The 21,039-nt window shown below is 41.1% G+C and overlaps 1 protein-coding gene across 13 annotated transcripts in view; it reads left to right on the top strand.

Annotated features, from left to right (window-relative positions):
• Window positions 1-21,039, top strand: part of LOC122562796 (oxysterol-binding protein 2-like) — a 334,280-nt gene that overhangs the window by 138,942 nt on the left and 174,299 nt on the right. For 3 of the 13 annotated variants that reach the window (XM_043716004.1, XM_043716003.1, XM_043716005.1), the window contains exon 2: window positions 19,008-19,137. The exons of 9 other annotated variants lie outside the window; for them this stretch is intronic. In XM_043716004.1, the coding sequence (XP_043571939.1) occupies window positions 19,131-19,137 (7 nt within the window). In that variant the 5' untranslated portion in view covers window positions 19,008-19,130. Of the gene's footprint in view, window positions 1-13,297; window positions 13,405-14,170; window positions 14,185-19,007; window positions 19,138-21,039 lie in introns of all 13 variants that reach the window. One more of the 13 variants, XM_043716002.1, reaches the window with a different exon arrangement.

Genomic DNA, 21,039 nt, shown 5'->3' with positions numbered 1-21,039 from the left:
AGGGAACAGGAGAATCGACGTTTCGGGCATTAGCCCTTCTTCAGGAATGAGGAAAGTTGGTCCAGCAGGCTAAGATAAAAGATAGGGCCTATCTTTTATCTTAGCCTGCTGGACCAACTTTCCTCATTCCTGAAGAAGGGCTAATGCCCGAAACGTCGATTCTCCTGTTCCCTAGATGCTGCCTGACCTGCTGCGCTTTTCCAGCAACACATTTCCACCCATGGTTAATCCACCAAGCCTACATATAGCTAGACACCATGGACAATTTACCATGGCCAATCCACCTGTACATCTTTGCACCTTGAAAGGAAACTGAAGCAGCCAGAGGGCCCTTGCAGACATGGGGAGAATGTGCAAACTCCATATGGTCATCTGAGACTGCAATTAAACCCTGATCCCTGGTGTGAGACAGTGATGCTAACCACTGAGCCACCATGCCAGCTTACATTAAGAACATTAGCCCCTCTAATCTGCTCCACTATACAAAGAGATCCCACTGATATGCAGTTGAATTCAATGCCCCGTGCCTGTTGCGTCTTGACATTTTTCTTAATATTAATCGCAGATTACAAATCTCAATTGATCTACATCTGCCTTAAGCAGAAGAAAGTTAACAGCTTCTAACCCCCTTTCCATGCAGAAGCATTTTTTCTTTAATTTTCACTTCTGAAGTACAGTTTTACCAGGAAGACTAGACTGTCTGACCAGCAGCCTCCTCCATTTTTATTTCTTCCACTAGTTTGCTCGGCCAAACTTCCTCTAAAGCTCTCTCTGCCCTATATCTAAACGCTTAATTTCTCCATTTTCTCTCAAATCTCTCTTCATGGTGTAAGAACACCATGTCCAACTATCCTAACTCCTGCTTCCTCCACATTATTTCCACTGAACTGTCAACCACCAATATCAACCGCTTTCTGTCTCTCATGCTCCCTCTCGCCTCCCATTCCAAGATGGCGGTGGAGTAGTAGCGGAGCAATCAGGCTGCTTAGGAGCCCGGAGCTCATCTATTCTCTCCATATTGCTTATTTCCTTTTCTCTGCTTTTTTTTAAAAAGACATTTTCATTTATTATTTTACCTCATTCAATGGCTTCAGCAGAAGGTGTCTTCCACCGGTCCCGGTCCAGTAACAAGGAGGCTTCCAGCTCAGCGTGGCAGTCTCGGCCTGGTGTGGCGATCTCGGCCTGGCGTTGGTGGTCTCTGCTTGGCGTGGCAGTCTCAGCTTGGCCTGGTGATCTCGGCCTGGCCTGGCGGTCTCGGCCTGGTGTTTCATCTCAGCCTATCATGGCAGCAATCATCCAGAGGGGCAGCCTCAGCTTGGTTAGGCAGTCTTGGCCAGGCATGGAGGTCTTGTATCAGCATTGATGACTTCATCGGTGGCTTCAGGACATTTCAGTGGGACAGAGAGATGTTGTTGGCCTGCCGCATCGGTCACCTTGCCCTGGATGGAGTGTCTTGGTTTGGCAGACTTGACCCGTCATAAAGATTTCCTTCAGCAGCGGCTTCCGGGTGTTCCAGATTTTGTCCATTTAATGAGCTTTCCCCGAACTGAAATTGATCTGAGATGAACTATGCCTTATTTTTAGCTTTTTCTTCTTTTTTATGACTTGTGACATTAATGCAGATGCCATGGTATGGCGACTTAAAGAACTTCTTTAATTTGTTTTGTGACGATACACATGACAATAAATTTCTCCACTCTACTTTGCCCTGCGCCAGTCCACCCCACTTCCAGGTTATCTTTAATGTTCACTGTTCGTTCTTTCTTGCCTTCAAAACTGCCATTATTACCCCTCCTCAAAATAAAATCTCTTAATTCCACATTCCTTGAAAATTACTGGCTGTCTTCAAAGTCCATGTGCATGTTGTCAACTTCCAATATGTAGTCACCATTCCTGGAACTCTGTGTTTGAAATTCTCAATTATGTTTCTGTCCCACCACGTTATTGAAATAGCTCTTATTCAAAATAAGAATAACATCCTATGAGACTGTGTGTGCAGAAGGTAAACTATTCCTTTCATCCTTCTCAACCTCTCTTCAGTCCTTGGTAAAGTTGGCCATATCCTTCACCTCTTTACTGCCATTCACTTTGGACTGTATTCACCTGAGTGTACTCTTGTCTATCAGATCTTAGTTAACTATCATTTGCATTGGCATCTCTACAAGCTTTACCACGATGTTATCTCTGGTGACCTGCAAGAATGTGGGCTTGGTTTGCTCCTTTTTCTTAGCTATGCCTTGCTACTTGACGTGAATTTTAACATGTATGCTGAAGATGATCAGCTTAACCTCTTTTGATCCCTTTACAGTGTCTAAATTGTCAAAACCGTTTGTCCAACATTAGCACAGGATGAACAGATATTTTCTCCAACTATGTGTTGGGAGGAGAGAAGCCATTGTTTTCAGCTCCCCCATGTAGCTACCATCACTGTTCTTCAATCTGGAAACTATCTGAGGCTGGACCAGTCTTTGCCACCTTAGTGTCATTGACCTCTGAGGCTGATGACTGATCCATGTCATCACTAAAGCTGCCTACTTTCACCTTGACACATTGTCTAATTGTGCTCCTGCCTGGGCTCATCTGTTGCTGAAATCTTCATCTGAAACTTTATTACTTCAGGACTTGTATATTCCAATGCATTTGTGACCAGTCTCCCACGTTGCACCCTTTGTAAACTCAAGGTCATTCCAAAGCATTGCTGCTGTGTCCCTATTCCCACCATCCTTTTCACTTGTGCTCTCTGACCTACATTGCCTCCTGGTTGAGTATCACATTATCTTTGAAAATCTTATTCTCCTTGTAAAATACCCTGTGACTCCCTCTTCTCCCTACTTCACCAAATCTCTTATTTCATCCAGCCCCAACATAGTATCTGGAATTGTCTGATACTAACCTTATGAGTAATCTCAACATTACTTTAGCCACTATTTAAAGCCATGATTCATGCTTCAAAGACCACAAGCTGCAGAATACATAATACGTTTAGTAGCCTAAAACATGGGAGTCCGAGCAGGGCAATTCAGACCATGGGTTAGGCATTCTGTTCACTGTGGGACGTATTTTGTATCCTTGACAACCACTTGCAAAATAAATGTCATCGGTTGGAGGATTTCTAGCTCCAGGGTTTTTGTGCTTGAACTACAGCTGGCATAACTACAATCCAAATGCAAGCTTAAGAGTTTAATGGACAGCATAATTATTGTTGTGACCACCCCACACCTAAAGAGTATGCAGCTGGACACTGAGTGACCAACAAACAGTCAAAAAGGACCAGGCAGGAAGGGCAGGATTCCCTTTAGAGTACCGGACACTCCAAATACTATTCCATTCTCTATGCTGCTGGCTGCAATGATCCCACTCGGGTGAGTAGTGAGAGTCAAGTCCAGCAGTACAAGGGAGCAAGGGGAAGATTTGGTAAACAAGAGCGATAGAAATAGCTGCAACTGCCAACATGCTGTGCAAGTCCCTGGCTCCAGCATCAAGCATGTCACTGAGTAATTGCTATTCGTATTGTGCCAATCATTTTGTTAGGAAAAGGGATGTGGTCCTGAAGACGTGTTTATGAAACTAGTAAGCTGAACCACAAAAGCAGTACTGTCCTAATTATCATAGAATCCCTACAGTGTGGAAACAGGCCATTTGGCCCAACAGGTCCACACCACCCCTCCGAAGAGTAACCCACCCAGACCCATTCCCTATTACTCTACATTTCCCCTGCCTAACGCACCTAACCTACACACTAAGGGCAATTTAACTTGACCAATTCACCTAATCTGCACATCTTTGGATTGTGGGAGGAAACTGGAGCACCTGGAGAAAACCATGCAGACATGGGGAGAATGTGCAAACTCCCCTCAGACAGTCACCCGAGGCTGTAATTGAACCAGGCTCCCTGGCGCTGTGAGGCAGCAGTGCTAACTGCTGCTAGTATTACATTTTTGGTTTGAGCAGATAAACCAGAACTGGAGAGATGATGAATAAAGGAGGGATTTATACTTATGATACATTGGGACAGTTTCCAGGGATGATAGGATGGTGAAAGGGTTGTATCTGAACAGAACCAGAATCCCTGCAAAGCAGAATGCTAATTATAAGGGTTTAAAGTAACTTGGACGGGGAGTGGGAGCCAGAAAATAATATTAGGAAGAAAAACCATTGTGAATACGGAACAGTCTCGATTATCCAAGCGACACGGGCGGGGAGTACTTTGTTTGGATAATCTAAAGTTTGGATAACTGAATTTGGGACACTCTATTCAGAGATACAGACAGACGTTTCTGCATCCAACAGTGAGAAATCAGAATGGTGTATTGCCTCCCTGGTGCCAGGATCAAGGATATCTCAAAGAGAGTACAGAATAATCTCAAAGGGGCGAGAGATCAGCGGGAGGCGGTTGAACATATTGAAAGTAATGACAGGAAAGGAAAAGGATGAGATTCTGAAGAGACAATATAGGAAGTTAGGAGGAATTTAAAAAGGAGGTCCTTGAGGGTAGCAATATCTGGATTATTCCATGCTACAAGCTAGTGAGGGTAGTAATGGGATGATAGAGCAGATGAATGCATGGCTGAGGAGCTGGTGTATAGGAGAAGAGTTGACATATTTGGATCATTGGAATCTCATCTGGGGTAGGAGTGACCTGTACAAGAAAGATGGGTTGCATCAGAATTGGAAGGGGACTAATATACGACAGGGAAATTTGCTAGAGCTGCTGGGGAGGATTTAAACTAGTAAGGTGAGGGGGGGACCCAGGGAGATAGTGAGGAAATAGATTGGCCTTAGACTGGTACAGTTCGGAAAAGGACCAAGTCAAACAGTCAAGGCAGGCAGGGACAAAGTAGAGAACAAGGTAGGACTGATAAATAAAACTGCATTTATTTCAATGCAAGAGGCCGAACAGGGAAGCTGGGTGAACTCATGGCATGGTTAGGAACATGGGACTGGGGTATAGCAAATACAGAGATGTGTCTCAGGGATGCACAGGACTGGCAGCTTAATGTTCCAGGATGCAAATGCTACAGGAAGGATAGAAAGGGGGGCAAGAGAGAAAGGGGAGTGACGTTTTTGATAAGGGATAATATTATGGCTGAACTTTGGGAGGAAATTCCTGGGAATATGTCCGGGGAAGTTATTTGTGTGGAACTGCGAAATTAGAAAAGGATGATCACCTTCTTGGGATTATGCTATAGACACCCTAATAGTCAACAGGAAATTGAGAAACAAATTTGTAAGGAGATCTCAGTTATCTGAGATAGGGTGATTATGGTAGAGGATTTTAACTTTCCAAACATAAACTGGGACTGTCACAGTGTTATGGGTTGAGATGGAGAGGAATTTAAGTGTCACAAGAAAGTTTTTTTGATTCAGTATGTGGCTGTACCTACTAGAGAAGGTGCAAAACTTGACCTACTCTTGGGAAATAAGGCAGGGCAGGTGACTGAGATATCAGTGGGGGAGCACTTTGGGGCCAGCGACCATAATTCTATTAATTTTAAAATAATGGTGAAAAAGGAGAGACCTGATCTAAAAGATGAAGTTCCAAATTGGAGGACGGCCAAATTTAATGGTATTAGGCAAGAACTTTCAAAAGTTGATTGCAGGCAGATGTTTGCATGTAAAGAGGAATTTGTTATGCTGGAAAATGGGAAGCTTTCAGAAATGAGATAACAACAATCCAGAGAAAATATATTCCTGTTTGGGTGAAAGGAAAAGCTGGTAGGTGTGGGGAATGCTGCATGATTAGAAAAATTGATGTTTTAGTCAAGAAAAAGAAGGAAGAATATGTTAGGTATAGACAGGAGAGACCCAGTGAATTCTTAGCCTATAAAGACAGGAGGAGTATACTTAAGAGGGAAATCAGGAGGGCAAAAATGGGACATGGGATAGCCTTGGCAAATAGAGTTAAGGAGAATCCCAAGGGATTTTATAAATACATTAAGGACAAAAGGGTAACAAGGAAAAGAATAGGGCCCCTCAAAGATCAGAAAGGCAGCCTATGTGTGGAACCACAGGAGATGGGGGAGATACTAAATGAATATTTTGCATCAGTGTTTACTGTGGAGAAGGACATGGAAGATAGAGAATGTGGGGCAATCGATGGCGACATCTTGAAAAATAACCATATTACAAAGGAAGATAAACGCATAAATGTGGATAAATTTCCAGGACCTGATCAGGTGTACTCTAGAACTCTGTGGGAAGCTAGTGAAGTGATTGTTGGGCCTCTTGCTGAGATATTTGTATCATTGATAGTTACACGTGAGGTGCCAGAAGATTGGAGGCTGGCTAATGTGGTGTCACTGTTTAAGAAAGATCACAAGGAAAAGCCAGAGAACTGTAGACCAGTAAGCCTGACATCAGTGGTGGGCACATTGTTGGAGGGAATCCTGTATTTGGAAAGGTAAGGACTGATGAGGGATAGTCAATATGTGCATGGGAAATCATGTCTCACTAATTTGCTTGAGTTTTTTGATGAAGGAGCGAAGAGGAATCCTGATCTATATGTACTTCAGTAAGGTGTTTGACAAGGTTCCTCATGTAGACTGGTTAGCAATGTTAGGTCACATGGAATACAAGGAGAGCTAGCCATTTGTATGCAGAACTAGCTCAAAGATAGAAAACAGAGGGTGGTTGTGTACGATTGTTTTTCAGACTGGAGACCAGTGGCGTGCCACAAAGATTGACGCTGGGTCTGCTGCTTTTCGTCATTTATATAAATAATTTGGTCGTGAACATCAGAGGTATAGTTAGTAAATTTGCAGTTGACACCAAAATTGGAGGTGTAGTGGACAGCGAAGAAGGTTACCTCAGATTACAACGAGATCTTGATTAGATGGACCAATGGGCCAAGGAGTTGCAGATGGAGTTTACATTCGATAAATGTGAGGTACTGCTTTTTGGAAAGGCAGATAAGGGCAGGACTTGTACACTTAATGGTAAGGTCCTGGGGAGTTTTGCTGAATAAAGAGACCTTGAAGTGCAGGTTCATAGTTCCTTGAAAATGGAGTATTGGGTAGATAGGATAGTGAGGAAGGTGTTTGGTATGCTTTCCTTTATTGGTTAGAGTATGAAGTACAGAAGTTGGGAGGTCATTTTTGTGGCTGTACAGGACATTGGTTAGACCACTTTTGCAATATTGTGTGTAATTCTGGTCTCCCTGCTATAGAATGGATGTTGTGAAACTTGAAAGGTTTCAGAAAAGATTTACAAGGATGTTGCCAGAATTGAAGGGTTTGAGCTATAGGGAGTGGCTGGGCTGTTTTCCCTGGAGCGTTGCAAGCTGAGGATTGACCTTATAAAAGTTTATATATTCATGAGGGGCATGGATATGGTAAATAGCCAAGGTCTAGAACTAGAGGGCATAGGTTTAGGGTGAGAGGGGAAAGATTTAAAAGGGATGTAAGACAGAACCTTTTCATGCAGAGGGTGGTGCATGTATGGAATGAGCTGCCAGAGGAAGTGGTGGAGGCTGGTACAATTACATCATTTAAAAGGCATCTGGATGGGTATATGAATCAGAAGGATTTAGTGGGATATGGGCCAAATCCGGCAAATGGGATTACGTTAATTTAAGATATCTGGTCGGCATGGATGAGTTGGACCAAAGGGTATGTTTCCATGACTTTATGACATACCTGGGCAACTTCGTACATTGTCGATAGATGCCAGTGTTGTAACAGTACTGGAAGAGCTTGGCTAGAGGAGCAGCAACTTGTGGAGCACAAGTCTTCAGTCCCATTGCCAGAATGTTAACTGGGCCCGTAGGCTTTGTAGTATCCTGTACCTCCAACCATTTCATGATGTCGTGCAAGCGAATTGAATTAGCTCAACACTTGTACCTGTGATTTTTGGTACCACTGAAGATGGCCGAGATGGATCATCCACTCAACACTGCTGGTTGAAGATTGCTGCAAATGTTTCAGCTTTATCTTTTGCACAGATGTGCTGGGCTTTTCAATTAATGAGGTTGAGGATATTTGTGGAGCCTCTTCCTTTAGTGAATTGTTTAATTGTCCACCAGCATTCATGACTAGATATGACAAGACTGCAGAACTTGGGTCTGATCCATTAGTTGTGGGATTGCTTAGCTCTGTCTATCACTTGGTGTTTGGCAAGCAAGTAGTCCTGTTTGGTAGCTTCATCAGATTGACCCCTCATGTTTAGGTATGCCTGGTGCTGCTCTTGGCATGTCCTTCTGCACTCTCTATTGAACCAGGATTGATCCCCTGGCTTGATTGTAATGGTTGAATGGGGAATGTGCTAGGCTATGAAGTTGCAGATTGTCCTGGAGTACAGTTCTGCTGCTATTAATGACCCTCAGTGTCTTATGGAAGCCGAGTCTTGAGTTGCTAGAAGGTGTTCAAAGTCTGACCCATTTAGCACAGTGGTGGTACCACCCAACATGATGGTAAGTACTCTCATTGTGAAGAGGGGAAGTTTCTCTCCACAACAAGAACGGAGGTCACTCTTATTGATACTGTCATGGACAGATTCGCCTGCAGCCAGCAGATTGGTAAGCTGAAGTCAAGTATGATTCCCCCCCCTTTTTGGTTCCCTCACCACTTGCCACAGATCCAATCTGGCAGCTATGCCCTTTCTGACCCACCCAGCTTGATCAGTTGTGCTGTTGCTAATCTACTCTTGCTGGTGGACATTGATTTTCCCAGAGAATGTTTTACACCCTTGCCATCCTCAGTGGTTCCTCCAAGTATTGTTTGACATGTAGGAGTACTAATTCCTGGGCCGAGAGAAGATGGTACGTGGTCATCGGCAGGAAGTTCACCCTGTGTTTCATCTGAATCCATTAGACTTCATGGCATCTGGCATCAATGTTGAGGCCTACCAGAGCAACTCCCTCCCAACTATATACCACAGTGCTCCCACGTCTGCTGGGTCAGTCCTGCCTATTGGACAGGGCACACACATCCAGCATTGGTGATGGTGGTATCTGGGGTATTGTAAGGTGTGATTCTGTGAGGATGACTGTGTCAGGCTGATGCTTAATTAGTCTGTGAGACAGCTCTCCCACTTTTGACACTAGCCCCCAGATGTTAGTTTGGAGGATTTTGCAGGGTCAACAGGGCTATTTCTGCCATTGTCTTTTCCGCTGCCAAGGTTGTTGCTAGATGGTCCATCCAGATTCATCTCTTTGTTGTGTTTTCATAGCAATTGATACAACTGAGTGGCTTGCTAGGCCATTTCAGAAGGTAGCTGAGAGTCAAATCACATTACTGTATATCTGGAGTCAAATATAGGCCAGATCAGGTGAGACTGACAGATTTCCTTCTCTGAAGGACATTAGTGAGCCAGACCATTTTTTCTGACAATCAGCAATGGTTTCATAGCAATCATAAGATTTTTTAAATTGAATTCAGTTCCACTATCTGCCACGGCAGGATTCTAACTCAGGCCCTGAGAACATTAGTTGAATTTCTCGATTCATAGTTTTCTTGATTTTTCTTGTTAAATACATTCTTCATCTCCACTAAGCTACTTCTGGTTCTCTCTGTACTTTTTCTAACTGTACTGCCATCATCTGTATTGTTTGGCCAAAATTGACAAGCCTAACTGACAAAACACTTGGCACTCCAGTAGGAGATAGTAAGGCATTAGGTGGGGTCAGAGTGAATGGAAATGTAATAAGGCCTAAGCTTATTGTTTGTATAGATGAATGTATGGAGTGCGATAAATAAGTTAGTAAGTTTTGGTGCAGATAGACACATGAAAAGCATTTGTGGTGAATGGAGACATGGCTCAGAAGGACACTGAGGTTGTCCAGAAGGGACCAAGGACAGAATGTATTGAATTGCAGCTAAGAAACAGCAGTGGTGCCATGGCAATATTGCATATTTTTATAAGCTACCTATTAGCAGGAAAAATAGAGGAGCAAATATGGAAAAAAATGAGGTGCAAGAAGTATAAATTAGATACAATGAGAATGATGTCAATTAACCTAATATAAAGACAAGATGGTAATTGTTGAGTGGGTGGGTTGGGCTGAGGAGGTTAGTTTGTTCAGGAAGTATTTTTTAGTGTCAGTGTATTTCCAATCTACTCAGTAGGAATGAATTCCTGGATCTAGTTCTGGGGAATGGGCTGGGTCAAGTGTCAGTAGGGGAATATTTATGGATGTGTGATCAGAGTAGCATTTGGTTTAGGCTAGCTACATTAAAAAAAAGCAACCCAGTTTTTAAAGAAAAATATGTCCAACAAAAGTAACTAATTGGGGAGAACTGACTTCAATGGGGTGGGAATGGATCTGGCACAAGTACATTGGAATCAAAGGTTGGCTGGTAAAATTCTAATGTAACAATGGCTAACCTCCAATGAGGAGACAGTTAGTTAGGTTCAGTCAAGGTGCATTTCCATGAGGGAGAGAGGCAAGGAAAACAAATGCAAAGTTCCCTGGATGACAAAAGAGGGAGTATGATGAAACATTTAAAAAAGATGCATCGTAGAATTATCACGGATCATTGTAAAACCCGGTTGTACTAAACACAATCAAAGCTGAGAGATGATACGACAGGGTGAGGGTAATTTACAAAAAAACCTCCCCTTTTACTCCTGTAGTGGGAACTTTAGGATTTCAGGCAGGCTTTAAAGATGCTGGAGATCTGTTCGATGGGGAGGTCATGATGTCCTTCGAACAGTTGCGCCAGAAGTTCAGGTTGCCTAGCAAGGATCTCTTTCGTATTTTCAATTACAAGACTTTGTACAAAAAAAAACGACATTAATGACTAATCCTTACAAATCAGACATGTAAAGGAGAGTGCTTCGGACGATGGGCGCACCCTCGGTCAGCACTCTCTATCACTCGCTAGGTAATAAAGTATCAAAGGACATGGAATGGCTATGTAAAACCTGGACTCAAGAATTAGGGATGGAAATCTGCTTAGAGATGTGGGAGGATATCTGGGAAAATGCCAGGAAGATCTCTATCTGAACTAGGACTTAAGCTATACTTCATAGGGCTCGTATAGCACCAGAGCAGCTTGTAAAATTCAAGGCAGGAGCTTTTCCAATGTGCTCTAAATGTAAAATCGAAGTTGGTACTTCACTCATTGTTTGTGGACATGTCATAAGATTCGTAGATACTGGGACAGTGTAACAAATGCTTGGCAAAGATTTTGGGAATGGAGATTGGGTTTGGACCCAGTGTCTCTCCTTTTGGGCTTTCCAAATCTTCCTTCTCTAGATGCATACGGGAAGAAACTGTTTACTCTCCTCCCCTTTTGTGCAAGAAAAGACATTTTAGCAAGCTGGGTATGGGAAAGTACCCCAAGACTTTCAAATTGGCATAGGATAGTTATGGAGCATATTCCCCTGGACTTCTTTACGAATATGGTGCACCAAAAAAAACTGAATTATTTTATAGAACATGGCAGCCCTTTTTGAACTACATCGATGCAGATATATCGGCCATACTGTCTAGGGCCTTTGTTTAGCCGTGAAGATGATGTTTGTTGGTTTGGGGGCCCCTGGGAGGAAGAATCCTGTATAACTACAGGTCTTGTTATATCTTGATATAATTCTATTTTGCATGCTTATTTATTTACCTTTTTTTATTTTCTTTTTCTCGTTGTAAGTTATGTACTGTACTGGAGGTTTTTTTTATATATGTAGTGTCTTTCTCATCTTTTGTGTTTTGGTAGTCTGCAGAGTAAATTAGCAGTTAGTTTTCTTAATTTATATCGATGCTGTTATATTGTAAAGTGGTTACACTATTTTGTATTAGTTTTGTAATTTTGTCAAAAAAAACCCCCAAAACTTTTTTCTTTTCAATAAAAATATTTATAAAAATAAGATGCATCATGATGATAGACTGATGATAGAGATTTTGAGAAGAGCTGGCAACTAAGATCGAGAAAAAATCAAAATTGTTTATAGGCATGCAAATAGTAAAATGAGAAATGGAACTGATTAAGGAATTGGGGTGGTTTATACAGGGGAGGTATTGCATGAGTACTTTGCATCTGCCTTTATGAAGGAGGCCCGTGTCTCGTGTGATGTATGTGGATCATGAAAAGGTATTGATAAAGTGCCACATAAGAGGATTGTCAGCAAAGTTAGAGCTGATGGAGTAAAGGGGCCACTAGCATGGATACAAAATTGCTCAGTGACAGGAATTGAGGTAGTAATGAACATTATTTTTAGCAGACTAGTGGAATTTCATAGATGTCAGGATTAGGAGCCCTGCTTTTGTTGTTATTTATTAATGACCTAGACTTAGAGGAATGGGTCTCATTAAAAATTTGCTGATAATGGAAAACTTGGATGATTTGAGAACTATAAAGAGGATAGTGTTAAACTTATAGAAGCTGGTGAAATGAGTACATGAGTATCAGATGATGGTGTGATGACAACGTCTTTGGACAATGCTGTGGGGACACAAATCAAATCCCGCCACAGCAGCTGATAAAACTTCAAATTCAATTGATAATTGTGGAATCAAAAGCAAGCTTTAGTAATTGTGATCCTGAAATTACCACTGATTTTATAAAACTTCATCCAGTTCACTAATGTCCTTTTGAGGGAAGGAAATTATTGTCCTTACCTGTTTTGGCCCTCCTGTAGCAGTGTGATTGGCTCTAAAATGGCCGAGCAATTTTTTTAATTTCGCTGTGAAAATGTCATTTATTCCGAAAAATTCCAAATTCCGAAAAACAACTGGCCCCAAGGATTTCGGATAAAGGATTGTGTACCTGCACGAGCCAGTATAAAACACTGGTTTAGCTTCAACTTTGAACACCACACTTTTGAAATTACTTCACATTTTCTAAAGTTGCAGAAAAAGTCTACCAAAAGCCAGGTAGGGCAGAGAAATCTGATGGAGATGCTCAAAATCATGAGGGATCCAAACTGCAACACAAAGGTAATAGAGACACGAGGAAAAGATTTTCATGGAATGAGCAGTTAGGATCTCTAATGCATTACCCAAGGGTCTGGTGGAGGCAAATTCAATCATTGGTTTCAAAATAGAATTCGAAGAATTATCTTAAGAGAAGAAGTACAGTGACAAATCCCTGTGCAGAGAGCAATGATCACATGATAGGCTGAGCACCTTCCCCCCCACCACACCCCCTGTGCTGATATGCTTTCATGAAGCACCTTATGTTCAGTTACATTAAAGTAATTAGATGGAAAAAAAACTGATAGTCTTGGACCCCCCAGTCCAGTTAATGTTAATGTTGTTAATGTAACCTAACTGGTTGCTTAGTATTGTAAAAAATTTCAATCAAATTAGTCTTATCAATCTAAATCCAAAGGAAAACATCCCCATTTGTGCATTGTCTTTCAGGAGCCTTGGAACTCAGGTATAATTCCAGTTAACCAGGACTGCACTCTCTGCAAGGTCAATACATACTTCCTAAGGTCTGATGCTCACAATTGGACACGTTACTCCAGGTTAATATCATGTAATATTGTCTGAAGGAATGCCTGAGACCTAATAGAATAAGGGAACTGTTGGTAGATATATTGATTTAAGAATTAGCTGGGTATGAATTATTTGTGTAAATATAGGGAGTTAGTAATCAGTGGGGTGTGAGTCTTATGGAGTGCAGCTAACTAAAATAAAGATTTCACACGAAAGTGTGGACTTGAATTCTGTTTAAATGCAGTTATCTTTGGGTGTGTAACATGGGTTGCTTTAACCAATGTTTTGTATATCTGTAGCATGAATTAAATCCACATGCATTTTAGTTATCTGGATATAAAGGCCAGCAAATCATTCACCTTTTTGATTATTGGCTACAGTTCACTTAATAACGTCTCCAAACCTCTTTGTTCCTCCGTTTTTTCTAAACCTATCTAAACCTATCCAGTTTAGGCAAAAGGAAAATGATTCCACATTTGCCTGCATTAAAATACATTTGCCACCATTTTTCCCATTTAATTGATCCAGAAGTACTGCATTATAATTTTAAACGTGGATTTATACTGCTTCAAATACCACTTTTGTGCGATTAGGGAATGCAGTGTGCCACTTATGCAATAACAATGGGTGCAGTCTGACAAGTGTAAGTAACCTGGAGCATGGTGTGTCTGGTTGAAGTGACCGCAGCTGTGCAGTGTTGCATTGTTCATTTGCATCCAGTCTCTCACATGCAATGTACTTTTACCATCTGATGTTTTCAATCTTTCTCTTCTCATTTTATAAACATTCCACAAGACCCGTCAAACATTGTGAGTATCTTTTCTTATATAAATATGCTTTAACAGGTTAACAATTTATATATTTTAGTTTTTCTCTATTTACTCAATATGAAACACTTTGCTGGTGCTGAGCAACAATTCTGTAACAATGCGCGTAGACATGTGATGATACATTCATGTGCTTTGCTCAGTTGGCCCGGTAATGTTTTGTCATTGACATTCTTTGCTGGTTACCCAGCTTGGCATTAGAAGATGGTGCTAAAAGAAACCAACATGCTGGATCATGGGAGGGTGCACTCCAAAATGCCTCCAACTTCATTTCACTGCACTCGGTTATGATGGAGGTTTGTGATGAAGTGACACTGGGTGCTTCTGATAACTTTGGACATATGGTGGCAATTTAGCTTGGAACTGTTACTAAATGAGTTTATAGAAGCAAGCTGTGTCACAAATTGTTCCAATTTGAGTTCTGAAAATCAGCCATTACTTGGTCAGACATCTTGTCCTCAGTTTGGAAAAGGCATCCCTCAATAACAAAATGCTCACCTTCTGGTGTCTGGTCAGTCATCTACAAGGCTGAAATCAAAGTTGTGATGCAATGCCTTCACTTGGCTGGATGGATGCAGCTCCAAAAATATTTGAACATATACATAAGCTTGATCAAAGTGCTTGATTGGCATCCCATTTTAAGGATTCACTCCCTCCATCACTGATGGATGCACAGTGGCAGCAATTGTAGTATCTGCATGATGCCCTGTAGAACTCACCAAGGATTCTAAACCCAACCCCTTCCATATTGAACAATAAAGGAGTTAGATGCACAGAAATACCACCATCCGCAAGTTGCCATGGCCACACAAGGTGTTTCTGCAGAGAGGCCAGTGAACAGTGAATTTGGAGAGCTAGTTTAGCCTCTTTTTTTTCTCAGTTTCTTTCTGTGTGTGTGTGTGTTCCAATTTAAAATGCTACCAGCAGCAAAGCTTTAGAATTTTATCAAAGAGTAAGTATTTACTCAAACTTAATGACAACCACTGAGATCGTGAGACATGAGTAATCCAAATATTAGACATGTAGATATTTAACCTAGGTACTTTGAAGGCACCCTGTATTTCAAGCTGTGCATATGAAGCTCCTTGTTCTTCTCGATTGAATTCTCAGCTTTTACTTTGATTACCCAGTGACACTGTTTCCAAACTGAGAGCCCAAGCTGTAAACGTGAGTTATTTTTCCCATTTAGGAACATGTTTTTATGAGGCAGCATTTGCGATGCGAATGAAGTTTTACCATCCTCCCTGAAATAATGTACTCGCGCAGTAGAGAGAGCTCGAAGAAAGCCACCAGTGTAAGGTGTCCAGCAACTCTGAGGAAAGCTGCAGGCTTCTACAAAGATCACTTGGACTTCCAATCTGTGATGTCCAAACTGTCAAACTTCATCAGTATTTACCAGAGAAAAGGAGATTAAGCGTGACCCAAATGTTGTAAAAGCCTGGAAGGTGTACCTGGCATAAATGCTGAGTGGGTTATCTAATTGGACAGGAAGCACAAGGCCAGAAGGCAGAAATGAAAAAATGCCAATATCAAATATTGGTCTCAGTTAAGCTCAGTTGGTAGCACTTCCACCTTTGAGTTGGATTATTGTAAATCCTATTTTTTTTTGTCTTTTAAGATCAAAATTTTTTAACTGAATCCTTACCCACCTGATGGGCACGATTCCATAAAAATCAGTGAATTGTCTCACAACATTAAAAAAAACTGAATTGCTGGTCGTTTCTCATGTTGCTAGTTTTGCGAGTTTGTGCACAGTTTACATCTTGACAGTGGCTACAGTGGCTGCACTGAAATAGTAATTAATTATCTGGGGAACATTTCTAGACTTCTTTTTGAAGATACGAAAGGTACTACCTGCATGTAAGCAATCTGAACAGCTGTAACTCCATCGAAAGAGAGTAGGACAAATGATTCCTTTGGACTGCTCTCAATTTTCTTTCAACTTAATGTCAATGTTTAATTGTGGCCAAATCCTTGTATGTAATGAAATCTTGTTACACAATCCAATGTGAGTGCTTTGTCAAGTCATACAACACAGTTATGTTTACGTAATTCTTTAGTGAGTTGTGAATCCTATGATAAAGAACTCAGAAACAGAGTCACCCGGTTCCAGTCTGACCATCACAAACAGAGGTTTGCCACAGATACAATATATCAGATCTAGCTTTTGATCTGCGTATCTGATGCATAGCAGCACGAAATTAAAGTATATTACGCACAATATTGTGCAGCCATTACATTACACATCATTCAGACAGTATGGACTGAAAAAGACACATTTATGTTCATCTTAATCTTTCATGAAGTCTTGAGCATCTCTGTTCACACTACTACGCTTGAGAAGATGGTGATAAGCCACTTTCTTGAATTATTGGATTTTCTGCAGCAAAATATTGTGAGTGGAAGACAATCACATCAAAATAAAAGTGTGCCAAGTTAATTCCAATCATTTGCAGCAATGTAGGGTTCAGGTGTGATTAGGTGGGCATTGTTCAATCCTGCTTGTGTTTATAGTGTGACTATACATAGCTGTAAATATCTGTCTTGGAATGGAATAAAAGATCAGGATAGTTACTGCCTGAGGGATTTGGTGCTATACAGTCTTGGGGTGATAATTTCCCATGTGGAGTGGAGTATTAAAATGGAATTGCAAAAACAGATTAATATTCCAAACATTCACTTGAAAAATGAGGGAATTCAGAAATATTTCTGAATTATGAATTTCTGGCTGGTTGTGCCAGAACAATGTTGGGACTAGCGCTCTTGCTTAAAGGTTAATTAGTTCTAACAGATAGGATTTAAAATAATTTGACATGGGGGAAGAAAACCAAAAAAAGTAGCAGAAATGATATCAGAAGGAAAAGAGAAAAATTAAAATTGTCGCGAATCAGGTTGAGAAAAGCAGCAGAAGTGACAGAGGTGCTTTGTATCTATGTCAGCCTCCATAATATAACTAATAAAGTTGTTCAGCAGCAGGTACTTGGGATTATGATATAATCGCATTTACAGAAGTATGGAGGAGGAAGAGGTTCATTGTATTTGTGGTTGCTAAGTATTCTGAAGTAGTAACAATGAAGGGAAGGATGCAAGACCACATCAATTAAGGATGACGTAATTCTAAATAGAAGTGATGCACTTGGTGTTTCTCGAACTGAAGATCTCTCGCTTGAGTTGAGGACTAGAGAGGGAGCTGATATAAAAAAGCATTTAGGGTCATAGAGCTATAGAGAAACAGACTGTTTGGTCCTACTCGTCCATGCCAACCAGATATCCTAATTAATCTAGTCCCATTTGCCAGCACTTGGCCCATATCCCTCTAAACCCTTCCTATTCATATATCAATCCAGATGCCTTTTAAATGTTGTAATTGTACCAGCCTCCACCACTTCCTCTGGTAGCTCATTCTCTACATGCACCACCTTCTGCATGAAAAAGTTGCCCCTTAGGTCCCTTTTAAATCTTACCCCCTCACCCTAGACCCATGTCCTCGAGTTCTGAACTCCCCCACCCCAGGTAAAATATCTTGTCTATTTACCCTATTTATGCCCCTATGATTTTATAAACCTCGATAAGGTCACCCCTCAGCCTCTGAAGCTCCAGGGAAAACAGTCCCAGCCTATAGCTCAAGCTCTTTAACCATGGCAACATCCTTCTAAATCTTTTCTCAACCCTTTCAAGTTTCATAACATTCTTCCTACAAGAGGGAGACCAGAATTACACACAATATTCCAAAAATGACCTAACCAATGTCCTGCACAGCCGCAACATGACCTCCCAGCTCCTACACTCAATGCTCTGACCAATAAAGGAAAGCATACCAAACATCTTCTTCAATATCTTATCTACCTGAGACTCCACACTCGAGGAACTATGAACCTACGCTCCAAGGTATCTTTGTTCAGCAAAATCCCCAGGACCTTACCATTAAGTGTCTAAGTCCTGCCCTGATTTGCCTTTCCAAAATGCAGCACCTCACATTTATTGAAAGTAAACTCCATCTGCCACTCCTTAGCCCATTGGACCATCTGATCAAGATCCTATTGTACCTGAGGTAACCTTCTTTGCTGTTTTGGTGTCATCTGCAAATGTACTAACGATACCTCCTATGTTCACATCCAAATCATTTCTTACTTTATTCTACCATATTCTGAGAAAAAGATAGTGCTAAGAGTTAGGAAGGGGTAAAACTTATTTGTAGTAAAGCTTGTTGGATATGGTTCTGGAAAATGGAGCCAAACAAATGGAGTATATTTCCATTAGGATAACATCTCGTTATCAGTGGCCACAATATAATTTGACTTAAAGTGATTATGGAAAGAGATCAGAAAATATCACAGCTAAAAATGTTCATCTGGGGAAGAGCTAATTTTGTTGAGTTCTGTAGATAATACGTAAAAGTAGATTTGAAAAAAAAACAATTGAAGAGTAAAGCAGTAATTGAGCAATAGATGGTTTTCAACTAAAAATTAGGTGTGCTTCTTTGGAAGGAAAAAGGTGAAGCATTTGAAACTGATATGTCCTAGTGGCAAAAGAAAGAAGGTGGAAAACAAAAAGAGGAGGAATCTTGTGACAAATATCGGGAGCAAGAATCAGTTAATAAGCAGGAATAGAACTGGGGAAATTGAAAAAAATAGTCTAGGCGATCAAGAGGTTACAAGGAATGATTAGCAGGCAACACTGGATTGACCCTTGCAACATGATAAACAGCTAGAGTGTTAAGCTTATTCCGACCTAAATGGAAATTTTCATGCAGAGGCAGAGAACATGGCAACATTGTTCATTAAGTACTTTGCATTTGTCTTCAGAAAGAAACTGCATGATGTGAAGGTTACACTGAGAGAGGGAAGGAAATGTTCAACAACACTGAAATAACGAAGATGTCCCAAAGATATTGGCATTTGTGAATGTTGCTGGGTCACCTGCTCTAGATGGAATGTAAGTGAGATTGCTGAAAGAACCAAAGGTAAAAATAACAATTGGTCATAAGTTGTTCAATCCTCATTGGATACAGGAGTAATACTAGAGTATTGGGGGATTGCTAATGTTATACAGGTATTCCTTATCCAAACTGCCTTCTAACAGCACATTTTCATTTTAACCTTGATTATAAATTAGGATATTCCCCAAATAATCCTATCTTTATTATTTAAGCATGGATATTGCACGTTCCGAGTTGCTGTTTAAAAACAAGTGTGAGATTGTAAAATAGAACTGGAAGTAGAGCGAGGCAAGAAAGTTATTGTACATATGGATTTTAAAAAGGGCTTTGATGCAGTGCCACATAGGAAGCTGATTAAGAAGGTGGTAAGCCGTGGAAATACAGGGAAAGTGGTGTCATGGTTATGAAGTTTGGTTCAGTGATGGGAAACAAAGTGTGGTGGCACAGAATGGATGTTTTCCAAACTCTCAAATGGCCCTTGAGGGCCAGTTCTGGATCCATTATTCTCTATAAAATATAGACTCCTGTGTAGAGAGCAGCATTTAAAAATTTCCAGATGATGAGGAAGCTAATAAAACAGCGGAATAGCGATGATGGTTATAGGCCTCAGGGTGACTGAGATGGGATAGTGAAACAAACAGAAGCATAGCAGATGGAGTTGTTGCAATGAGCTGTGAAGTGATGCACTTTGAGAGGCTTAATATGGACAGAAATTGAGTTGTATTATAAATGGTATGATTTTGAAAAGTCCAGATGAACAGGACGAGCTTGCTGTCCATAGAAACAAATTCTGAAGATGGCGTAACTAAAACAAAACTTACCTCCAAACTGCCTTACAAGTGACAAAAAGTCATTGAATGCTTTATCAGGACCATTATCAGTAATGGCATTGAGTCGTGTTAGGAGATATTCAGACTGAAAACCAAAAACCTGCTCAAAGGAAGAGTCATAGAGTCATAGAGATGTACAGCACGGAAACAGGCCCTTCGGTCCAACCCGTCCATTACGAGCAGATATCCCAACCCAATCTAGTTCCACCTGCCAGCACCCAGCCCATATCCCTCCAGAAACTTCCTATTAATATATCCATCCAATTGCTTTTGAAATGTTGCAAAGAATCTTAAAGAGCATTTTTAAAATATTTATATTTAGACTGTATTGTCACACGTACTGAAATGCAGGAGTGTAAAGTGTATAATGTCGCCACATGCGGTGCCATCTTGGGTACAAAGGTACTAGTTTTAAAAAAACTTGGGTACAAAGTAGTAAAAGAAACAAAATTTTAATAAGCTAAGCATTACCTTCATAGATCAGGAGAAAAATAAAATAATAGTTCACATTAAAGACCTTCTTAATATAAACTTGAAAAACAGAGAAATAAAGTTAAAAGTTCAGCAGTCATTGACGAGACCTCCACTTAGCTCACTCTCCGGGGCGGGAGGGGCTCAGCTGTCTGTTTTTGATAGCACTGCCACAGATACTGCCACGGGAGGGTTTCTCCCTCACCCCTCACTCTTCCCACTTTGGGCTGCGATACCATCGCCGCTGCTGCTAAAGCTGTCACCTCCTCAAACTCCTCCGGCTGCCTCCAGAATATTCCGGATAGGACCCACTCATACACCGACTGACCGCCAGGCCAGACCAAGACACCGCCACACCGGGCCAAGAGACCACTGTGGGCCACCATTAGTGGATGCTACAATGATAGATTGAGGGGTGAAGAAATTTAAGTTTTGTTCAAGCATGTAGGTGAAGAAAGATAAGACACCGTGGCATCAGATGGGTGGTATGTGTGTGTAGAGTGAGATTCACCCAACCACAGATTGCTGATTGGTTTGCACATTTATGACCAGTTGGAGTTGCCAGTCGTCATCAACGTGATGTCAAATCCCTAGTTC

The sequence above is a fragment of the Chiloscyllium plagiosum genome, chromosome 25, assembly GCF_004010195.1.
Source record: "Chiloscyllium plagiosum isolate BGI_BamShark_2017 chromosome 25, ASM401019v2, whole genome shotgun sequence".
Lineage (NCBI taxonomy): Eukaryota > Metazoa > Chordata > Chondrichthyes > Orectolobiformes > Hemiscylliidae > Chiloscyllium > Chiloscyllium plagiosum.
The sequence above is the reverse complement of the archived record's forward strand: the minus strand, read 5'-3'. Positions and strand labels throughout refer to the sequence as shown.